This window comes from Panthera uncia, chromosome E3 (genome assembly GCF_023721935.1).
Source record: "Panthera uncia isolate 11264 chromosome E3, Puncia_PCG_1.0, whole genome shotgun sequence".
In the NCBI taxonomy this organism is placed as follows: Eukaryota; Metazoa; Chordata; class Mammalia; order Carnivora; family Felidae; genus Panthera; species Panthera uncia.
In genome coordinates, this window is record NC_064815.1 from 33,128,164 (window position 1) to 33,150,071 (window position 21,908).

The 21,908-nt window shown below is 68.9% G+C and overlaps 1 protein-coding gene across 1 annotated transcript in view; it reads left to right on the forward strand.

Annotated features, from left to right (window-relative positions):
• The window catches only part of INTS1 (integrator complex subunit 1), a 29,669-nt gene extending 17,161 nt beyond the window's left edge, over nucleotides 1–12,508 (forward strand). The window contains exons 25-46 of the mRNA XM_049639000.1: nucleotides 750–911; nucleotides 1,596–1,742; nucleotides 2,076–2,174; nucleotides 2,430–2,554; nucleotides 3,210–3,464; nucleotides 4,012–4,171; nucleotides 4,435–4,575; nucleotides 4,808–4,973; nucleotides 5,091–5,214; nucleotides 5,879–6,009; nucleotides 6,525–6,612; nucleotides 6,694–6,920; nucleotides 7,011–7,134; nucleotides 7,897–8,030; nucleotides 8,385–8,577; nucleotides 9,175–9,302; nucleotides 9,656–9,768; nucleotides 10,368–10,481; nucleotides 11,392–11,462; nucleotides 11,765–11,856; nucleotides 12,008–12,117; nucleotides 12,213–12,508. Coding sequence (XP_049494957.1) covers nucleotides 750–911; nucleotides 1,596–1,742; nucleotides 2,076–2,174; nucleotides 2,430–2,554; nucleotides 3,210–3,464; nucleotides 4,012–4,171; nucleotides 4,435–4,575; nucleotides 4,808–4,973; nucleotides 5,091–5,214; nucleotides 5,879–6,009; nucleotides 6,525–6,612; nucleotides 6,694–6,920; nucleotides 7,011–7,134; nucleotides 7,897–8,030; nucleotides 8,385–8,577; nucleotides 9,175–9,302; nucleotides 9,656–9,768; nucleotides 10,368–10,481; nucleotides 11,392–11,462; nucleotides 11,765–11,856; nucleotides 12,008–12,117; nucleotides 12,213–12,328 — 3,020 coding nt within the window. The 3' untranslated portion in view covers nucleotides 12,329–12,508. The remainder of the gene's footprint in view (nucleotides 1–749; nucleotides 912–1,595; nucleotides 1,743–2,075; nucleotides 2,175–2,429; nucleotides 2,555–3,209; nucleotides 3,465–4,011; nucleotides 4,172–4,434; nucleotides 4,576–4,807; nucleotides 4,974–5,090; nucleotides 5,215–5,878; nucleotides 6,010–6,524; nucleotides 6,613–6,693; nucleotides 6,921–7,010; nucleotides 7,135–7,896; nucleotides 8,031–8,384; nucleotides 8,578–9,174; nucleotides 9,303–9,655; nucleotides 9,769–10,367; nucleotides 10,482–11,391; nucleotides 11,463–11,764; nucleotides 11,857–12,007; nucleotides 12,118–12,212) is intronic.
• The last annotated feature ends 9,400 nt before the right edge of the window (nucleotides 12,509–21,908 follow it).

The window sequence follows — 21,908 nt, forward strand, 5'->3', positions numbered from 1 at the left end:
GGGTCCCCGCAGGGTGAAGAAGACGGGACCGTCTCGCTGACCCAGAGTTTCGGGGAGAGCGCTCCGGAGCCCCCGCGTGGCGGGAGGTCTCCTGAGCCGTCGAGCTCCTCGGATTAAGAAGCCCGGATCCCTGGCGCGTCCTCGCCACCCCGGCCCGTGGCCTTGCGTCATCAGGACGTGATGCCCGTCTGTGTGTCCAGGCCTTCGCGGCCCAGCCAGGGAAGCCCGCGGTTCCGGCCAGCTTCCGCGGACTGTTCTGGCGCGTCATCGCGTGTGGGCGTGGAGGGCGGGGACGGGGCCCCTTGCTGGGGTCAGTGCCGTGTGGGCTCTGCTGGGAAGGCGGCCCCTGTCAGGAGGGCAGGAGTGTGTGAGCCTTGGGCAGGGAAGGGAGGCTGGCCCTGTGTCAGCCCAGGGGCGTCTGCGGGGCCTGGGGGCGGGAGGGGGGCGGGAGCCCAGGGACAGCGCCGGCCGAGTCTCACACAGCCCCCTGCGGCAGACCGGCCGGCCTCGTGGTACAGCCCGCGCCCTCAGCTGGAACGGGGTCGCGGAGATCGTGGGGTTAGACCGAGGAGGGGCGGGCACGGCGCGCAGGCCGCCCCTCCCGTCCCTCCGCAGCCTCCGTTCCCACTTGGGGCTCTTCCGGCCCTGGCCTCCTGCCCTGGCGGGGGGCGGGGGGAGGGGTCTCACCGCGGAGCTCGGGGTGGCCCTGCCGAACCGTCACGCTGCTCGCCACGTCGTCTCTCCCGAAGCCGGGGACGGCGAGTTCCAGGCGCTGCTGGACATCTGGTTCCCGGAGAAGCAGCCTCTGCCCACGGCCTTCCTGGTGGACACGTCGGAGGAGGCGCTGCTGCTGCCCGACTGGCTCAAGCTGCGCATGATCCGCTCCGAGGTTCCTCGCCTGGTGGACGCGGGTACGGGCGGGCCGGCCGGGCCCGGGGGTCTGTCGCCGGGGTGGCCCGGCCCCCCCGCTGTGGCGCGCCGGGGAGAAGGCCTTGGCCTCCGAGGCTCGGGGCGTTCGTCACTCAGCAGGTGCCCACGGGGCTCCTGGTGTGGCTGGAGCTGTGCTGGGCTTTGGGGCGGGCGCCACGCTGCCCCTGGCCGCCAGCCCCTCACAGTCGGGCGGGGAGGCCAAGGCCTCTCTGGAAGCAGGCGGTGCCAGAGGACAGAGGGAAAGCGGCCCGGGGGTTTCGAGGGGAGCGGGAAGGGCCGGGTTCTCTGCGCTGGCTCTGGAAGGATGTGGGGGCTGGGCGGCCTGCCAGAGGCTGTTCCCAGACGAGGCCACAGACGAGGCCAGTGCGGCGTCTGGCAGGGAGCGCCGGGCAGGTGGAGGGCAGCCTGGGAGGCGGTTCAGTGCGTAGCGGGGCGAGTCTGTGACGCGCAGGGAAGGACACGCTGTAAGGAGCCGCAGGGAGCCAAGGATGGTTCCAGGGGGCTCAGGGGTGAGGGGAGGGGGCGCAGGGCCGGCACAGTGCCCCGGGTGGCGAGCTGCGGAAGCCGGTGGTGAGCCTCCTCGTGGGGAGAGGCTGGGGCTTCAGGAAAGACCCCGCGGGCCGGGGTGCCGAGCAGGAGGGGCACCGAGCGAGCGTCCCTCTCAGCCTTGCAGGACCTGGAGCCCCAGCAGCTGCTGCTGTTCGTGCAGTCCTTCGGCATCCCCGTGTCCAGCATGAGCAAGCTGCTCCAGTACCTGGACCAGGCGGTGGCCCACGACCCCCAGACGCTAGAGCAGAACATCATGGACAAGAGTGAGAGCCAGGGACACCCCCCCCCCCCCACCGTGTGCGACACACCCCGGGGCCGACCGAGCATTAGGGGGCGGCTCCGGGGCGGGGCGGCACTCCCGGCAGGAGGTCCGGCCTGGAGCCCAGCCGCCCTGTCCCAGCACGGCCCGGGTGACAGCGCCTGCCGGGGTTGGAGGCGAGAGACGCTGCGGGGTGCACTCGGCCCCAGCAGGCCCTTCGTGAAACGTCCCGCGGCTCAGCTCTGGGAAGCTCGGGCCTCGGGAAGCCGGGGCGTTGGGCGGGGGGAGGCGCTCGCTCCCGCGGGCGTGGGGACGTAACCTGGCTGCTGGCTCCCAGATTACATGGCTCACCTGGTGGAGGTTCAGCACGAGAGAGGAGCGTCCGGAGGCCAGACCTTCCATTCCCTGCTCACGGCCTCCCTGCCTCCCCGACGAGGTACTGCCCGACCCCGACCCACACCCCAGCACGCGGACCCGGGGCAGGCTCGTCCCGGGCGGGTATCCGACATCCCGCCTGAAGGCCCTGCTCCTCCCGGGCCTCCGCAGGCCTGAGTGAGGCGGGGGGCGTGGGGGGCGTGGGGGGCGTGGGGGGCGAGGGCCCCTCCGCAGGGCCTGCTCTCGGGTGCCGGGCCCGCGCTGGACGCCAGCTGGGAAGAGTCATCCGCTGAAGCCCGTTCCCCTTTCCGCGCAGACAGCGCCGAGGCACCGAAACCCAAAAGCAGCCCGGAGCAGCCTTCGGGCCAGGGGCGGACCCGGGCTGTGACCCAGGTGCGGGTGCTCGGCCCCGAGGACGACTTGGCCAGCACAGTCCTGCAGGTACTGCCACCGCCTGGGACGGTCTCTCCAGAAGCGGGGCGCCCCGGGGCTGCCCAGTCCTTCCTCCCGCCCGGAGAGAGGGCCGCTACCCCAGAGCCCACACCCAGATGGGGAGGGCTCCCCGGAGCCAGTCCCCCGGGTCAGAACCGCGCCTCCCTCCCCGGCGCTAGACGACCCTAGCCCAGCCGCTTGGCTTCCCGGCCGGAACGGAGCTGGAAAACCTACCTCAGGCGGGTTGTCTGGCGTGTTCCACTTGAGACTGGCTCCGGGGGTCCGAGCTCTGAGGGCCGCCTTGCCGTGCTGCGCGTGGGCATCGCTCGTGCTGTGCGATTTCACCCGCCGGAGCGGACGCCTCTCCAGGGCCGCGCACCGTCGTCTGTGCTCGGAACGGTCCTGGGAGCGCTCGCTCCCTGGCCGCCGCCGCCGTCGTGCTTCCTGCCCTCAGGGCTTTCCCCGCTGCGGACACGTGTGTGCACGGCGAGCCCCGCAAGCCTGGGGCCTCCGTGCCGTGTTCTCGCCTCCCCGCATGGCGACGTTCCTGCGGAAGGCTCGCGTCTTCCTGCGCGCGCAGGCACACGCGCTCGCTCTCTCGAGCCGGCTGCTTCCGCTCTCCCCCACCGGCCTGCCCTGACGCTCCCCCCTTCCCTCTGTCCAGATCTTCCCGCTGAGCCCGGGCCCGCGGTGGCAGAGCTCCAGCGCCCGCCCCGTCGCCCTCGCGCTGCAGCAGGCCCTGGGCCAGGAGCTGGCGCAACTCCGCCAGGGGAGCCCCGAGCTGTCCGGCGTCACGGTGCGCCTCCTGCAGGCCGTCGCCACCCTGCTCGGCTCCCCGCACGGCGGGGCCCTGGTGATGTCCATGCACCGGAACCACTTCCTCGCCTGCCCTCTGCTGCGCCAGATCTCCCAGTACCAGGTGGGCGCGTGTGCGGCAGAGGCCTGGCCCGCGGGGAGTCACGCGGGAGGGTTGCTGCACGCGTTCCGGGGCCTGGGTCCTCGGCCTCGAGTCCACCCTGAGTCCCGGGCCTTCCGCAGAGCTGGCCCCGGCCTCGCCCACCGGCTGCCCTCACGCTGTCCCTGTGCGGGCCTTCGTCCTCGGCTTCCGCCAGTGCAGGGAGGGAGCTGGCGGCTGCAGAGCCGAGCGTAGAGCCCCACGTCTGTTCGGGGAGGCGCCCCAGTAAGCCAGGGGGGGTTACCGGTCCGCGTCTGTCACCCCGACTCGGTGACCCTGCCGAACTTGCTCATCTGCCCGCGTCCACGCGTGCTGTCACTCGTGTGTGCGTCCGTGGGGCGTTTCCTCTTCCTCCCCGAGCCGCAGCCGGGCCGGTTGCAGACGGGAGAATGGCTCGCCGGCTGCGCGGTTTGGAAGGGTCGGAGGTCCCCCGCCTCTGAGCTGCGGGTCCCCCCCCCCCCCCCCCCCCCCCCCCCCCGCGGGGCGCCCCGCCCCCCCCCCCCCCCCACAGCGCTGTGTGCCGCGGGACACCGGCTTCTCGTCGCTCTTCCTCAAAGTGCTCGTGCAGATGCTGCAGTGGCTGGACGGCCCCGCCGGGGAGGGCGGACCCCTGCGGGCCCAGCTCAAGCTGTTCGCCGCCCAGTACTCGGCCCGCCGCAGGATCAGCGATGGTGAGGGCCTCGGGCTTGCTGCCCCTCCCCCGGGGGGCAGTGGGGAGGGCCCAGTCCGTTTGGGGGTGTCAGCCGTTGGGCTGTGTGGGCTCTGCGTGGGCGTCAGCGTGGACGTGGCCCAGGGATTGGAAAACTGGGGCTGTGGGGAACAAAGCGGGAGCCTTAGTGGGAAGTGGAGGGGGGGAGCCGGGGAGGCGGGCAGGCTGGGGATCGGGGACGGGGGCCCGCGCCAGACCCCGGGTCACACGCGCGCTTCCCTGCAGCACGGAGCGGGCTCCTGCGCCTCGCCGAGGCCTTGGCGTTCCGCGGGGACTCGGAGGTGGTCAATTCTACTGTCCGGGCCGTGGTCGCCACCCTCAGGTCGGGGGAGAAGTGTGGTGTGGAGCCCGAGCTTGTCGGCAAAGGTAACTCGGGGCCGGGCGCCATGAGGACCCCCAGCCTGGCTGCCGAGCCCAGAGGTCCCTCTCCTAGGTGCCCCCAAAATGGGGCCCGTGGCCAGGAACGGCGGTCTGCCGGAAGGCTCCTCCCCTGGCCGAATAGCCCTGGCCTGTCTGTCCCAGAGTCAGGTGGCCCGGGGCCCGCCGGTGCCCGTCCCCGGAGCTGGAGTGACGCGGAACACGCCCTTTTCCCCCGCAGTCCTCCGGGGCCTGGTTGAGGCGGGGTCGCCCCATCTGGAGGAGCTGCTGGCTGCTCTCTTTGCCACCGCGTCCCCGACCTGGAGGCCCGTGGCCGTGCTGAGCTCCCTGCTGCTGCAGGAGAAGGAGCCCCCGGCCCCGGGGGAGCCCGAGGCCGACGGCTGCAGGTGGGCTGGGGGCGCTGGGAGGGCTGTGGCCTGCCCGCGCCACCCCCACCTCTCCCCACCTCCCCCCACCCCCGCCCCAGGCCAGCCGTTTCTGACCCGGCCCTGCATTCCCTTCAGCCCGGAGACCGTGCAGCTGGGACCCTGCTCCGGGCTCCTGGTCGACTGGCTGGAGCTGCTGGACCCTGAGGTGGTCAGCAGTTGTCCCGACCTACAGCAGAGGCTGCTGTTCTCCCGGAGCAAGGTGGGCTGCGCACGGACCCGGGCCGGCCCCCGCACGGACCGGCTTTCCCTCGGTCCCGGCGGAAGCCCAGGCCTGACCCTCGTCGGCCAGGGGTCGGGGGGTGCCCCGTCCCCTGTGAGCAGTGACTGCAGCGGTCAGGTCGGGTTGCTGGGGCGGGCAGGCCAGAGTGGGACCGGCAGCGCGTGGCCCAGGGCCTCGTGCAGGGACGGGAGGCACCGCTGGCGAGCCTCATGGAGAGCGGAGCCCGGCCCCCCGCCCGGGACGGGTCCCCAAGGAGGCTGTGGGGCCTTGCGGGGCGGGGGCGGGGAGTCTCAGCGGTGATCACCCTCCTCCGTCCCCGAGCCTCCCGAGGTGCTCCTGCGGCCCGTGGCGGTCTTTGGACCAGCTTCTGAGGTTCTGGAGCAGGGGATGGGGATTTGGGCTTTGTCGTTCCCGTTCGCGCTCACCGTCCCCAGGAAGCTGGTCCGGGCCAGCACGTGTTCTGGCTGTGGTGACTCCGGCTGGACCCCACGTGGCCGGGACTGCCTCCCAGGCAGGGGGCTCCGGGTCTCGCTGGGAACGGCCTCCTCCCTCTGCTTCCCGGCGGCTCGAGTGGGGCGTCGTCTGCTGACCCTACTCGGCAGAGGACGCCTGGCCGGTCAGCCCAGGTGTCCTTCCTCCGCAGGGCAAAGGTCATCCGGGCCCCCAGGTGCCGTCTTTCCGACCCTACCTGCTCGCCCTCCTCACCCACCAGTCCAGCTGGTCCACGTTGCACCAGTGTATCCGTATCCTGCTGGGCAAGAACCGGGAGCAGAGGTGTGCGTGCCCCCCCCCCCTCCCGCGCCCTCCCCTGAGGGCCAGGCAGCGTGGGGGCGGCATATTGAGGGGCCTCTGGACATCTGATCCCGTGCTCCCCACCCCGCCTGGCTTCTTTGGGTGCCTGGGGCTCTTACCCGGAAGGGGGCCCTGCGGTGGGTCTCACCACCCTCGGGATACAGACACCCTCCCCCCGCCGTCCAAGTTTCCCCGCCCCGGGCGTCCAGCAGGGCAGACGGCCAACAGACAGAACGTCCTCTCCTCGGAGGGTGTCCGTCCACGCCACGTGCAGGGGTTCCAGGTGCCGGGGGTGGGCAGGGCCGTTGGTTTCGCTGGTGTGAGATGCGGGGAGGTCAGGTGAGGCGGGGTGGCCCTTACCTAGAGAGCTCATCGGGAGAGACGTCCGTGGTGCACAGCTTCCACCGCCGGTCACGTCCTGCCCTTCGTTCTCTTGTCGCGACGGTGGTTTGCGTTCTGCGCCTGGAAACCGAGCCAGAGCTGCTGCGCCCTTGCAGGTTCGACCCTTCGGCGTCGCTGGACTTCCTGTGGGCCTGCATCCACGTGCCGCGGATCTGGCAGGGAAGGGACCAGCGCACCCCTCAGGCAGGTGTCGGGTGGGGCGAGGCCCGCGCCAGCGCCTCCGCTCCGGCCTGGCGCTGACGGGCGGGCGGTCGCCGGTTGCAGAAGCGGCGGGAGGAGCTGGCGCTGCGGGTCCGGGCGCCGGAACTCGTCGGCCTGGCGGAGCTGATCCTGGCGGAGGCGGAGGCCAGAAGCCAGGACGGGGACGCCGCCGCCTGCAGTCTGCTCCAGGCCCGGCTGCCCCTGTTGCTCCGCTGCTGTCGCGGGGACGACGCGAGCATCAGGACGGTGACGGCGCACCTGACCGGCTGCATCCAGCAGTGGGGCGACAGGTGAGCGGGCCCCCCTCCCCGGCCGCGGCCCCCGAGGCTGCCGCCCGCGGAGCCCCGTGCGCCCAGCAGCCGCGCCTCGGTCTCTTACAGCGTGCCGGGCAGGCGCTGCCGGGACCTGCTGGTGCAGCTGTACCTGCAGTGGCCAGAGCTGCGGGCGCCCGTGCCCGAGGCCCTGCTGCACAGTGGAGGCGCCACGGGCAGCAGCACCTGCAAGGTGAGCGGGGCGGGGGGCGGGGGCGGGGGCGGGGGGCGGGGGCGAGCCCCGGCGGCGGCGGCGGTGAGTGCTGAAAGCCTGCCTCGAGCGGGACGCTCCTTCGGGCCCCCGGAGACCCTCCCCGGAGCCTCTGTCCGTGGAGCGGCGACGCACGCTGCTCGTGGGCCACCTTGCACTCCGCGTGGTCCCGAGAAGCGGGTGTGCTTGGCGTGCGCGGATGGCTCGCTCCTTCCTTGGCCGTGGGGTCGTCCGCCGCGTGGCCGGACCCGCCCGCTCATGCCCCCCGCCCACCGTGGGCCCGGGGACCGTCACGCGGCACGGCCCGTGTGCGGTGCTTGCCTCCGCTGCCTTGGGCAGATACGGGGCCGGGGCCCAGGCATCCGGGAGGCCTCCCGCCCCTGCCTCCGTGGTGGGATCTGTCACCTTCCCTGTTTTCAGCACAACGTAGGGAAATTGGTTCTTTCTAACCCTGTTGCGTTCGCTTTTTCGTACGTGTCGCTTTGCAGAGTTGAGATCGTGTTTTACGCACCGTGTTGCTTTTTTATCTCAACGTACCACTTTGGCGTTTAGCCGAGGGTGTCTGTCTTACGTGGAGGGTGACTGAATTCCGTGTGCGAGGCTGTCTGGAAGCTTTGGCTCCGGCCTGTTTGACGTGGCCCCAGAAAGCACAGGGGGACAGCTTTCCCGGGTCCTCTGCGTGGCCGGGGCCGGGTGTGGGCCTTCTGCGGGCGGCCCCTGGCCCTCACCCCGCCATCCCCTCAGCTGGACGGCCTCATCCACCGCGTCATCACCCTCCTGGCAGACACCAGCGACTCAAGGTCGTCAGAGAACAGGGTGGCCGACGCTAACATGGCCTGCCGGAAGCTGGCCGTGGCCCACCCCATCCTGCTGCTCAGGTACGGGCGCCCCGCTGCGCTCTGGGGGCCCCGGCAGGGCGTCCGGTGGCTCCTCGCGTCCTGCCTGCGCTCGGGTGGTTTAAGAGCGGGCTCTGCATCTGGAAGCTGCCGGGCCTCGTGGCCCAGTGGCGGCCGTTGGCTTCTCCCTGACTGAGCCGGGTCTGAGCTGGGAGGGCCCGGGCACAGCCCCGGAGGCCGGGTCGGGACACACGGCACCTCGTAGACCTAGAACGCAGTGGGACTGTCAGGGTGGCCGGTTCGGCCCCCCAGGGCGTGCCCCGGAGCTCGTTAGGGGACGGGCGGGTTTCCTGTGGGGTCGAGCGGCCACCCACGAGCACCCTTCGTCGCCCCCAGGCACCTGCCCATGGTCGCCGCGCTCCTGCACGGCCGCACCCACCTCAACTTCCAGGAGTTCCGGCAGCAGAACCACCTGACCTTCTTCCTGCACGTGCTGGGGGTCCTGGAGCTGCTGCAGCCGCAGGTGTTCCAGAGCGAGCACCAGGGGGCGCTGTGGGACTGTCTGCGCTCCTTCGTCCGCCTGCTTCTGGTGGGTCTGCCGCCAGCTTGGGCCCCCCGCCTCTCACCGCCGGGCGGTGGCCAGGCCCGTGCGCCCTTGTTCCTCCTCTGCCCTCTGGCACCCCCACGGCTCCCACCACCCTCCGCCCGCTTCTGCCCTCACAGCCTGGCCAGGCCCGACCTGCCTCCGTCCTCTTCCGCCTGAGGCTGTCGGGTGAGGGCTCCTGGGGCCTGTGGGAGGGCAGGGCTGGCCCGCACCACCGCAGCAAGGGCAGGGCCAGGCCCCCTACCCGGTGGTCTCTGCCCCCCACCCTGGGCACCAGCTCCCTGCTTCTCGTGCGCCTGGGGACACAGCTCGTGTTCTGCAGCCGGGGCTCAGCACAGCCCTCTCTGCGGCCTTGCTGCCTTCCTGGGGTCTGTCGTCCATCTGCTTTCACGCTCCAGCTAGCCGTCTGCCTGTCCACGCTGGCAGTTCACGAACGGCAAGGCCGTTTTGGAGACTTCAGCGTGGCGGCCGGCAGGCGGTGGCGTTGCTGGCGTCTGGGGGTCCGTCCTGAGGCCTCCAGGGCAGGTGTGGCGGGCAGGGTGGGGGCGCCGCAGCTGTGAGCACCCGGCTTCCGCTTTGCAGAGCTACAGAAAGTCGTCCCGCCACCTGGCGCCCCTCATCCACAAGTTCGTGCGCTTCACCCACAAGTACGTGACCTGCAACGCCCCGGCGGCCGTGTCCTTCCTGCAGAAACACGCGGACGCGCTGCAGTGAGTGTGTGTCTGTGTGTGTGTGTGTGTGTGTGTGTGTGTCCGGCCTGCACAGGCTCCGGCAGGTGAGGGTCCAGCCCAGCCGGAGGGAAGGCTGTGGGAGGGCAGTCAGTGCTCGGGTCGGGGCGGGGGGGGGGGGGGGGGGGGTCCCTGAGGCAGGGTGGTGGCCGGGGATGGACGCTGCCTGAGGGTTGGAGCCCGGTGTGGGGAGGGGGTGGGGGGTGGGGGGTGAGGGCTCGGGCCGAGTCCCACTTCTGTTCTGAACCCGCTCCCGGAAGCTCCTTGCCTCCTCCCACACCCGCCCATCCCGCCCCTGTGGCGTCTTCCTCACGGAGAACCTGTGTCCTCCCCAGCGACCTGTCCTTCGACAGCAGCGATCTGGTGGCTCTCAAGTCCCTCCTCGCAGGGCTGAGCCTGCCCAGTAGGGACGGCAGAGCCGACCGGGGCCTGGACGAGGAGGGCGAGGGTGAGTGGGCCCCGCAGGGGCGCTGCCGGGAAGGGGCTGGGGCTACGGGGCGTACAGGGGCAGCTGTGCGGGAGCGGGCGGGCCCCGTGCCCCGGGCAGAGTCCGTCGCCGGGCTCCGAGCGCTCGTGCTGCCCCCAATTCCGCCGAATCTTTTGGTGGAGTTTGTAGAGACCTCTGCCGTGGGGCCCGCGCATGGCTTTATTGGGCGCCCGCTGGGTGCCAGGGCTGCGGCGGGGCGGGTCGCCACTCTAGCCTCGAGGTCACGCTCAGGCAGGTGCAGAGAAAACCCGCACTGGGTGTGGCAGGTGGCGGGTCGGGCCGGAAAGTGCCGTCTCCCGGACAGCTCCCAGTGGGCTCGCCGCCCCCCCGTTGAGTGGGTGCCCGCTGTGTCCCAGGCAGCGTGCTCACCCCGGGGCAGCGGCTGCAGCCTCCACCGTCCCGTGGGATTCCGCGGGTGCTTGGTAGGGACGGCCCCGCTTACGCACAGGGTCCGGAGCCATGGCGATGAGCGCCGGCAGGCCTCGCCTCCAGGCGGGTGGGTGCTCCCGGCCCGGGTGGCTCTGTTTCCGGCCTGAAGGCACCGACTTCCCGGCTTCCAGATGAGAGCTCGGCCGGCTCCCTGCCCCTGGTCAGCGTGTCGCTCTCCACCCCTCTGACCGCAGCGGAGATGGCTCCCTACATGAAGAGGCTCTCCCGGGGCCAGGCCGTGGAGGGTGAGTTTGGGAGCCTGGCTCCTGCAGACCGGGGCGGCCCTGTGGCGGGCAGGGGGCACCCATCGTGGCCCCGTGGTGCCCTGGGTCTGATGGGACACCCGGCCATCCAGAGGCGCGGGGTCCTTGCCGGAGGGGGGAGCCGGGCTCTTTCCTCAGGGGCTTGAGGCAGGGATGGGCCCCCCCTGCCGGCGGCCTCACAGGCTGCGGACGCGGTGGAGAGCGGGGACCCCGGAGCCGAGCGGCACCCGCGGGGGGCAGGCCTGACGGGCCGGCGGGGAGCAGAGGGGCTGGGCGGCCGCAGCGGCTCGGGCTCCCGGGCACGCTGTGGGGCGGGTGTGTGTCTGGGCATCAGCCGACCGGAGCAGAGCGGGGTGTGAGGGGCTGGCCGCCACCTGGCAGCAGGAGTGTCTCGGGACGGCCGGCGACGGGCAGTGGGGACGGCGGTCCCAGTGCAGATCCGTGGCCTCCTCCCTCTGCCGGACGAGGGTCGGGGGTGGCGGGGGCACGGTACTTCTGGATGCTTCCTTGTCAACGGCGCCTACAGCGTGGGGTCGTTGGCCTGAGGGAACTGGGAGCCGGGTGCTCTTCACCCCGAGGCGCTGGGGGCCTCCCAAGCTCACCAGGCACCAAGGGTGGTGTGGAAGGTTCCAGAGGGCACTGGTGCTAGCGTTCTGATAGGCTGCACCGCGTCTGGAACACCACAGCTCTCTCTGTTGGAACCTGTGCAGAGACCAGACCGGGGACCGGCCAGGGTCCTGGTGGTGTCCTTGCTCGGCCCCTGCCCGGCAGGCGGGATGGGGGACGGTGCGGGCTGGGGCTCCTGCCTCTGGGCTGCGTGGGCACACGGAGGTCCCGGCCCGGGTCCAGCAGCCGAGGCCTGGCCCTCACGTGCTCCCTCTGCCCACCTTAGATCTGTTGGAAGTTCTGAGCGACATAGATGAGATGTCTCGGCGGAGACCGGAGATTCTGGGCTTTTTCTCGGTGAGGGAGCGGAGGGCCCGGTCAGCCTTCTGTCAGAAGCGGGCCGCCGCGGGGACGGGGGCAGCCCGGGTGTGAGCCTGGCCCTGCCCCAGGTGCTCCCAGGGAGCGGGGAGCCCAGCCTCGCTCTGGGAACCTATGGCCGGCCGGCCGACGCTTCCCACCTCGTGTTACGAGGCCGTGGGGGTGGGGGCTTGGGGAGCAGGGTCCCCTGCCGACCCTCGCTGCTGTCGCTGTCCTGAGGCCGATGGCCGAGAGCCTGGGGACTGGCGGTCCGAGCTCCCGTCACGCCCCCACCCCTGCAGACCAGTCTACAGCGGCTGATGAGCTCTGCCGAGGAGCCGTGTCGCCACCTGGCCTTCGGCCTGGCCCTGCGCTCCATCCAGAACAACCCCAGGTGAGCCCCGGGCCTGCCCTGACCCTGCTGGCCGAGGGAGCCCCGGACCAGACTCTCGGGGGCCAGTTAACCCCTCCGGGGCCTGGCCGCGGGCTCCAGGGTGGTCTTGGGCGCAGGGGGGAGGCGTCTGTCTGAGCGCGTGTCTTTGCAGCATCGCGGCGGACTTCTTGCCCACGTTCATGTACTGCCTGGGCAGCCGGGACTTTGAGGTGGTGCAGACGGCCCTCAGGAACCTGCCAGAATACACCCTCCTCTGCCAGGGTGAGTCCCGACCCGGCCCACGGGGAAGCGGGCACTCTGCTTCCCACAGCCCGCTGCCCGTCGGGACCCTGACGTCCGTCCTGTGCCGCCCACAGAGCACGCGGCCGTGTTGCTGCACCGGGCCTTCCTGGTGGGCATGTACGGTCAGATGGACACCAGCGTCCAGATCTCCGAGGCCCTGAGGATCCTGCACATGGAGGCGGTGATGTGAGCCCGCGCGGGGGCCCGTCTGCTGGCCGCCCGGTGGTTCCGGGTCGGGGAGGGCGCCGAGCCAGCGCCGGGCCCGGCAGGGGCAGCGTCCAGAGCCCACGGCCCCGCACAGGAGGATGCCGCCGCCCCGGCGAGCCTCGGAGAGGGGCTGGATTTAAATAAAACGTTGTGAATTACCTGAGTGTCGGCTGCCTGGTGCTCGCTTCCCTTGAGACGCCTGCGGGTTGAGCGGGGCGGGGAGGGGGAGCCCGCCCGCCCGCCCCCTGGCCCACCTGCCACAGCCCCTGCTCCCTGCTGTCCTGCTCCACCTGTCCGGCCCTGAGCACTTCTGTCGGGTAGGAGCCCCTGGGCCGAGACTGGTCCCCTCGCTCCCCAGAGGGGCCACAGGCCCAGGACCCTTGGCTGAGGGCACCAGTGCTGGAAGCCGGTGCCGGCCGAGCCGCCTAGAGCGTCCCCACCCGCGGGTGTCCCCCCCCCCCCCCCCCGGGGAGCTGTGGGTGCTAGGCTGGGCGCCCTGCCCGAGAACGTGGCCCCAGGGGCGCTGAGGGGCAGGGGCAGCGCCCCATAAAGCCGGCCCCACCCCCTTCATGCTTCTCAGCAGCACAGATACCGCCCCGCCTTACCCCTACCGGCTCCGGCTCCCCACCCCTCACCCCCTAGCAGGCTCCCCTGCCCGCTTGTGCTCCGCTGGGGCCACCAGGGGGCGCCGTGGCTAACAAACTGACCCCAAAGCTGCTGGGCTGGGGTCAAGGAGGCGGGAGGCAGACGTCCAGGCCGAACCTCCGCCCCAGGAGGGAGACTAGCCCTGGGGAGTGGGAGAGTCGCCTCCTTGCCCCGGAAGCCCCTGTGCCCCAGCCTGGCCTCGCTTCACCCAGCGGACAGCGGCAGTGCCCCTCCCGGTGTGGAGAAGGCTGGCGTCCCGCCCCTTCTCCCGAGCCCCTTCCCGGAACCCTTGCTCCCAGCCCCCAGCCTCCCTGGTCCCAAGCTCCCGGAAGTTAGCATCCCAGCCCCCACCCAGTGCAGCCCTGAGACCCCAGAAGGGCGGCCTCCGAGGCGGCACCCCTCCCCCCACCCCGACGGGAGAGGACGGGCGTTCCGGCTGCTGGGACCCTCATGACCAGAGAGCCCCGTCAACAGCGTGTGACCCGGAGCCCCCGCAGGAGGGTGGGACTCTCCCCTGTCAGAACCGCGGCACCAGGGTGTGCGAGGGATCCCAGGAGGCAGAGGAGGCTCTCGGGGGCAGTCTCTGGGCCCCCTCGCTGCCCAGTCTCACCAACCTCAGGGCCTAAGGTCAAGGCCCCCGAGGGAGATCAGGTCCGGGCGCAGCCTGGGCCCCTGTCCGCCTGGGCTGCCTCGCCTCCTGGTTCTCTCAACGGAACAGCAGCGTCGGCGGGTTCTGAAACCTCCTGGTGGAGAAGCGCGGGAGGCAGGGGCTCCAGCAGCCGCGAGATCCCACCCTTGTCCCCCAGCGTGGCCAAGACCGAGGGTCCCCGCATGGGAGTGGGCGGGCAGGCCGGGCGTGCGCAGTGGCCGTGGAGGTGGGGCTGCAGGGGGCCTGGGCACGCCTGCAGGGCCCGTAGGGGACGGCGGGCTTCGAATCAGGTGTGCAGTTCCCACCATCACACGGAAGGTGCTGCTGAGATGCTGGCTGTTACCTTCGGCACCGGCCTCCCCTCACCCGCCAGGAAACTGAGGCACAGGGGTGGGTGACGGGCCAGGTCTCTGGTGGGGCCCCGGCTGGGCTGAGGGAGTGCTGGGGGCTCAAGGGCGGAGTCGGCGCCCCGACCCTGGCCGCACCGCCCGTGGGGCCCCTGGAGTGTGGAGGCGGACGGAGGCCAGGCCTGCGCCCCGGTGCGGGGGGGTTGGGGTGTCCTCCAGCCCACGGCTGTGCGGGGCAAGTGCTCCAGGGAGCGGAGGTGTGGGGGCCGAGTCACCTGTCTGCTGGGCCCCACCCCCAAGCTCCGGGCCCGAGTGGGCGGGGCTTTGTCAGCACAGGCTTAGTGAGACCCCTGAGCTCAGCCCAGGTAGGACCTCCGGGTCCTGCGCCCCCTCCCCCGGGTCAGCACCGCTGGGCTCGGGGCCTGCTTGCCGCCTGTCCCTCCACGATGGCAGGGCTGTGGCAAAGCCCCACGGGCCGCCTGTGTGCTCCTCCCCACCCCGCAAACCCGGGCTCCCCGCGGGGGTCCCCTCACGCCCGCGCGCTCGGTAGCCGGAGGCCCCCCAAAGGCTGGACCGGGTCTGGGGAAGGGGATCCTTGGGTGTCAGGGAGGTGGCGGGGGGGGACAGTCCTGGGCCTCTCTGGGCCTCAGTTTGTCTCTAGCTGACGGGCTGCAGAAACCCAGCAAGAAAATGGAGGCTACCTGAGCGGAGGTGTCCCACGTGAAACACGTGGTGGCGGGGACAGGCGACAGGGCATCTGCCCCCCGGTGAGGGGATCCTCCCGGCGTCCCTGTGACTGCTGGCCAGCGTCCAGGGGGCTGGTACCAGGCACCGTGACTGGGTGACTCCAGTGGGGGCGCCCGTGGGGCGGACGGTCCCGGCCCTTGCACACGCCAGGCTTTTCCACGTCCCCTGGGGACGGTACCAGCCACAGAGGCGGCGTGGGGGCCTGGCGTCCACTGCGTGGGCCTGAGCCTGTGTTCACGGCACTGTCTCCAGTGGCCGCACTGCAGACTTGGGACACCCGAGCCGAGGTCCGGCAGGTGCAGGTGTGGAATCCACGCAGGGCGGGGGGGGGGGGGCCGGGGGGGTGGGGGGGGGGGGGGGCCTGTGGTCCCTGCCCGTCTGTTCTGGGATCAGCGAGGGCCAGCGCTGAGCCCGGTAGTGAGCTCCCCGTTGCAGGGGCCAGTGTGGCCCGGACAGCTCTGGGAGTCCACAGGAGTCCAGCCCCAGACTCTCGGCCCCCTTCAGTCTAGGAGAGAGGATGCTGTGCAAAGGCCGGGCTGGCTGCAAGGGCTGCTGGTCACTGGGCTTCCTAAGGCAGGTGGGAAGGGGTGGGGCCGGGTGAGGCGTTGCCATGGTGATGGTTTCAGGTGCTTCCCCAACAGCTTCCAAACAAAACACCTGGTTTCATTTTCAGTCCCGGGAAGGGGCGGGCCCTGACCCACAAACACGCCCTCGTCCTGCAGGCCAGGGGCAGAGAGGCGCGGGCAGCCCAGATCTCTCCCCACGAGGCTCCCCGGGGCCCGTGCCCCTGTGTTTCCCCGGGGAGGGCTGGCTTATGCCCCCATTTCGCAGATGAGGGCCGTGAGGCCCACGCAGGGCAGATCCGCTCCTGTCGAGGGTCAGAATCATCTCTATTTCCTTCCTCAGGGCACCCCAGAACTGACCCGGATAGGTCCAGCCGGGCAGAGGGAGGGTTATTTCAGGTGTCGGAGGGGGGACCTGCTGGGAACACTCTGGGGGAGGCCTGTCCAGTTCCCTCACCAACCAGACCCCGGTCCCGTGCCCGGCCCAGGCTGGGCCCCCAGAGACCAGAGGTTGGATCCCACAAGGCCTATGCCAGGGGGAGTCTGGAAGGGTTCCTCGGACAAGGTAGAATGTCACGTGGGTCTTGAAGGATGAATAGGAGTTTTTGAGGTGAGGACTCAACTTACCATCCTGCAGTTGGGGCCACAGGGTTCTCCTCCTTTATCAAGTGTGAGTGATGAGCCCACAGCCCTGGTTTTCTGCCGGTGCCCTCCTGGCCTGGAGGGGACTGTGGGGCTTCTTGGTGTGGAACAAGGGCGGGGCCTGCACATGGTGGGGCTGGGGGGACATTTGTGCAGGAAGTGGCCTGGCCCCAACTCTTCCAGACGGAGCTCAGGCCCTAGGAGGAGCAGTCAGAGGGAGCCGCACACAGAGAGGGGACCTGGGTTGGCGCAGGACTTCCCGCTGCAGGGCCCAGGGTCCCTCTGACCGTCTGATGGCCGACGGCCACCTGCTCTGCACACCCGGGCCGCTGCCACTGTCCTCAGCCTCCCGCTGGCCTCCCGAGGATTTGGAGCTGGAGCTGGGGTTCTGTGGAGGGGCCGCTGGGTCCGAGACCCTCTGCTCCCCGGGCAGCGTGACAGTCAGATCGCAGCCCCGAGGGCCTTTGCGATGGCAAAGCGTGTGGCCGCAAGAGTCGAGGTCAGAGGCCAGCCCCGGGCGACCCCTGGCCCCAGGAGCTCCTCACCCCGGATCTGAGTTCCCCCGCCTGGAGCTCGCCAGTCCTGCTCCCTGGAGGCCCCAGCCCGGGGATGGGCAACACCTGTGGCACAGAGCCTCCCGGGGTCTGACGCCAGCCCAGCCCTTGGGCTGTGGCCTTGGGCAAATCCCCCCACCCCCGCCCGGCTCCACATCTCTGAAATGGGCCTGCCGGTAACACCCAGGGCTCAGGGTGGCCCTCGAGCAGCGTCCTACCCGGAAAGTGCTCAATAAATGACCTGTTCCGTGAACAGAGACGTGCCGTGATCCGGCCAAGGACGCACAGCCATCAGAGGCGGGGCCGGGCTTCCGTCGTCGGCCGGCCGGGTGCCGCTGCCTGGCCGCCCCCACCAGCCCCTGCGTGTGCTCTGTTTACCAGGGGCCGGGCGGGCCGGGCCTCATTACAAGAGGCTCCTATAAATGGCGTGAGGAGGATTAATAATGTATTTATAACACATCATCGTGGTAGCCGAAAATGATCTATAAATGTGCGGTAAATGTTTTATAATGTTTTTGTAACCCGTTATAAATGATAAATGGCGGACTATGGATGCTGGATCAAATATTTATAACGCATTGTGCGCGACGCCTGGCTGCTACAGTTCAGGAAAGCCATTAATAATAAAGTGGATGGAAATGTAAAAGTTACCGACATGCCCAGCAAAGCCATTTATAATGAAATGTAAAATTTGGCTGTTGGAAGCAACCCACGAGCCCTAGCCTCAGCACTGGCCAGGTTCTCCCGGAGCCCAGGAAAGGAGCGGGGTCATGAATTATTTGTGAAGTGTTCAGACGAGAATGTATACTATCCATAGCACGCCATATAAATATGCTATTAATATACCCAAGGCAGCATGAATTATTCATTGGGCCTAATTAATTAATGGGTGGCCCCTTAAAATGAGGTGTCACAGCTTCTAGCCCCCTCTCCCGCCTGGAGCCACGGGCATGGCGTTGGCCTCCACAGCGCCTGAGCGAGCCCCTGGCCGACCTGACCGTGGCCTTGGGAAGTGGGGGGAGGGACAAACCTTGGCTGTTCTGCGAAGCCAGTATGACCCCCCAGCTGTCCTCTCCGTGCAGGTCGTACGTGAGGGGGCTTCCATCCACTCCGGGGGGGGGGGGGGGCTCTGGCCACCTCTCCCCCACGAGGGTGCGTCTCCTACTGCCATGATTGCGTGGCCCCAGGCAGGGAGCCCTATTTCCACGGGGCACCCCTGGCCCCTTCCTCCCTAAACACCCAGGGATGAGAGGCCCTGTGTGACCCTGAAGAGGTTCCGTAGGGTCCCAGGGCAAACCAGTGTCTGACCAAGAACTCCAGCCCGGCCTCCGTCCGCCCGTCTCACTCCGTGTTTCCTGAGGAAGTCGGGGCGCCCGCTTCTGTGAGACGTTCCTGCAGCAGGGGTTCTGTGGGCAGGTCGGCTTGGGAACCCCTGTGCAGCGTGGCCGCTCCCTTGGGAGTCCTGGGGTACTGCAGGACATAAAGGCTCTGAGAAGTCCTGCAGGGAAAGCTGCAGGGCCAGGGCACCTCCCTTTGTTCTCTTGCCTCCCACCCCCATTCCCTCTTGCCCGGCTTCTCCCCCTCTGCCCCAGAGGCTCAGGCCTGCTGTGTTTGGGCGAGTGACCCCGACTCTGTTCCGGCCTGGCCCATCAGTCTTGGTCAAATCGGTTTCTTGGGGGCTGAATCCAGGTGACGGGTCTAGAGCGCCCCGCCGCTGCGACCCTCCCCAGGGCCCTGTGGCCCACACGTCCCCCAGAAGCTAAGTGGACACACAAGCTAGAGTTGGCTTCTGGATTGAGATTAGTGATGCCTCTGGCCCTGTCCCTCCTCGTCTTCCCAGGGTGGGTCCCCCACCATCACTGAGAGAAGCAGAATGTGCTGGAAGCAGGAGGTGGGGGAATCAAGACCGACCGGCCCGGAAGTCCTGCCCCCGACCAGGGCGGCCACTCGGGCGGGACGCCGGCCTGTGCTGACCCAGACTCCTCGGGTCCTCACCCCATGTCGGGGCCTGGTCTTCCCGGCTGAACAGGGGGTTCCTTCTCTTGTGGAACCTCAGTTTCTTGGGCTGCAGGATAGGTATGCAGCCTACTTTATCTAGTTTTTTTTTTTTTTTTTTGAGAGAGAGAGAGAGAGAGAGCGCACACGCTGGGGAGGGGCAGAGAGAGGGGAACAGAGGATCCAAAGTGGGCTCTGTGCTGACAGCAGCCATCCCGGTGTGGGGCTGGAACTCACGAACCTCGAGGTCGTGACCTGAGCCGAAGTGCGGTGCTCAACCAGCTGAGCCACCCAGGTGCCCCCGGACCACTTTTAAAGGGTGCTGTAGGGACACCTGGTGGTTCAGATAAGCGTCCGACTTCAGCTCAGGTCATGATCTCACAGTTGATGAGTTCGAGCCCCGCATCCGGCTCTGTGCTGACATCGTGGAGCCTGCTTGGGATTCTCTCCCTCTCGCCCTCTGCCCCTCCCCTGCTCTCTCAAAATAAATAAACTCAAAGAAGTTGTTTTAAATAAAGAATAAAGAGTGGTTCTATTCAAAGGTAAAGTGGTTGTGAAAATTGATGGGCTGGAGGAGGGAGCCTGGCCGGCCCTGCTCCCTCCCCAGTTCCTCTGTGGGAGTTACACTCACCTTTCTGTAGTTCTTAGACCTTCATTCCCGCCTCAGGGCCTTTGCACGCACCATTCCCTGTGCCTGGGAAATTCTTTCCTGCCCTCCGACCACATCAGCTGTGCTTATCCTTCAGGTCTCAGCTGTCACGCTCCCTCCTCAGGGACGGCCCCTCCTGCCTTCTGAACCAAGACAGGGCCCTTCTTTTACCACCGAATGAGTGGCACTGCGTGTCCCCTTGGACTGCCGTCACAGGTGCAATTTTGCCTCCGCTTGCCTACATGTAACGGAAGAGGAACGCCAGCTAGCTGCTGTAACAAACACCCCCAAGTCCCAGCAACTGAGCCCAGTGCACGTTAACCTCCCCCTCGTCCAGAGGCCAACACAGCCGTTCCTGGTCAGCCTAGCCCTGCAGTGTCCCGTGCGTGCGGCCAGCAGGCAGGGAAGATGGTTAGTCTGGAGGTAGACATATCACCTCCATCAGCCAGAACTCAGTCACACGCCCCCCTCCCTCCGCACCTGCAAGGGAGGCTAGAAAATCGGCCCAGGCAGAGAAAAGAGTGAATGCAAAGGTCCTGAGGCAGGAACATGAGCCTGTCTGAGGGGTGGTTGTAGGAGGAGGACAGGTAGGAAAGACACCGACTGGAGGGAGGGGTGGATGGCTCGTCATAAGGACCGTGCTTTCCTCATGCGTCAGGTGGGGGTGCAGAGGAGGGCTTTGGGCAGGTGTGGCACACCCTCACCCCCGCTGTTACAGATTTTGTGTTGAGAATGGATTGTAGGTGGCAAAGCGGCCGCGGAGGCGCTGTTAGAGGGTTTCTGTAGAAATCCCGGCTCATACCAGGTGGTGGCTCTGGCCGGTTTTCTGCTGGACTGCGTGTGGGCATCGAGAGGACAGGATGACAGGGGCACCCTGGGCTTGTGGCCTGAGCAACTGGCAGGAAGGAGCCATCAACGACTGCGTGGCTGGCCACGGGTGGGGCCTGTCTGGGGTCCTGGAGGAGTGGCTGAGTTCAGGGGACCAGTAGGTCAGAGGCTCTGAGGCCAGAAGGGGAAGGGGGGGTGCGTGGGGAGGGTGAGGTCAGGGAGCGGCAGGGGTGATAAGGGCCAGGAGGCGTGACAAGGGGCCTGGACTTTATTCCAAGCGCTGCCCAGGTCAAGCAGGAAAGCGCCTGGCCAATTGGCTCTCTAGAAAGATCCCTCAGCTGCTGGGGAAGGGTGGACTATGGTGGCCAGGGGGGGGCAGCAAGAAATGGGTGGGCTAAGTGGTGTGCTGGTTTGGGGGTCCCGGAGGGGAGCAGGGCTAATGGAAAGACATGAAGTGCTCATGGGGACACTACACTGTCCCTAAAGGAGGCTGCGTGGTGGCCGGCAAGGCAAGAGTGCAGCTCAAACTCCCGAAGACCAGACCTCTGCCCGCCGCCCCCCCCCAACTTCCTTCTGAGAGAGGTGGGCCTCAGGCCTGTCTGCCCCTCCTGCACCCGCGGACCCCTGCCGCCCCCGCCCCCACCGGCCCTTCCCTTCCTCGCTGGTTTTTCCAGTTCTCCCAACTGCTGCCCTCGGAGTCAGGAAAACCCTGTTCGTTCTAGGTTCCAGGACCAGCCGCCCGTCTGGCTGAACCAGCAGGACATCGTCCTTTGTCCTCCTGCTGGGAAAGCCCCAGCGGGGCAGGGCCAGGCAGGGTCCTGACCGCCTTGAGCCCAGGGCCGGGAGCTCCCTGTCTAGCACCTGCTTGCACACCCCCTCCCCACAGGTCTCACTCACACTGTTAGGCAGCTGGGTGTCCACCCCTCCGGGCTGGGCCACAGGAAAGAGCTGGAACGCCACGTGCTGGCTCGGCCCCGAAGCCGTTTCTGCTCCTTCTAGTGGGCACAGAGCAGCCTCCCTGCAGCCCTGCCAGGGGCCAATCAGGAGGAAACACCTTCCTTCCCGCAGGCCATGTCTGGACAAGCCTTGGGGCCTGGTGGCTGGGTGGCTGAGGTCATCTCACATTTCTGCTGCCCACTGTTTCCCGGCTGTCCATCTGCGAGGCCACAGCCAGGGCTCCACAGAGAATGTGGCCGGGTGACTGGGGCCCCCACAGGAGGTACCCAGTGGAAAGTCAGGAACATCAGGCCAGCATGACCCCCGAGGGGCGTGGAGCCCCGGAACAGCCCGGTGGACAGGCCCCAGGGGGCAGACTTGTGGGGGACAGCCCGCCCCGCCCCGCCCCCGCCAGCTGGCCTCGCGGGCACGCGCCCCTTTACCAGCCTCAGCTGCGTTCTGGAAACCGAGAGGCCGGGCTTCGCCTGGACCCCCGCCAGCAGGAGCACCCAGGAGGAAAAGTCCTCTGGAAGCCCAGAAACGCGAGGGGACCTCCCGCGCTGGGGTGGGGGCGCCCTCCCGGGAGGCCAGGGGTGCCCAGGGCCGAAGACTGGCCAGACCGCCCCACCGTTTATTAGCCTCAGTTTCCCCGTCTGTAGAGGGGCTTTGTCCTGCACTTCTCCACGAGGGCGGGCGGCGGGGGGTGGGGGTGTGTGGGGTTGAAAAGAAAGTCCGACGCCGCCCGGGAGCCCTGGAGGCCAGGACCCCGGGACAGGGGCGGGAAGGCGGGTGGGCGTGGCTCCGGGCGGGGGCGGGACCTCGCGGGGCGGGCCCTGGAGGGGGCGTGGCCGGCTCGAGGCCGTTGTCTGCGCTCGGGACTGGGTGGGGCGGGGCCTGCAGGGGGCGGGGCCGTGGCCCTTGGAGGCGGGCCTCGGGGGCGGGGTCTCGCCGGGGCAGGGGGCTGGGGGCGGGGCCGGCGGGGTGGGGCGGGGCCTGCCGGGGGCTGGC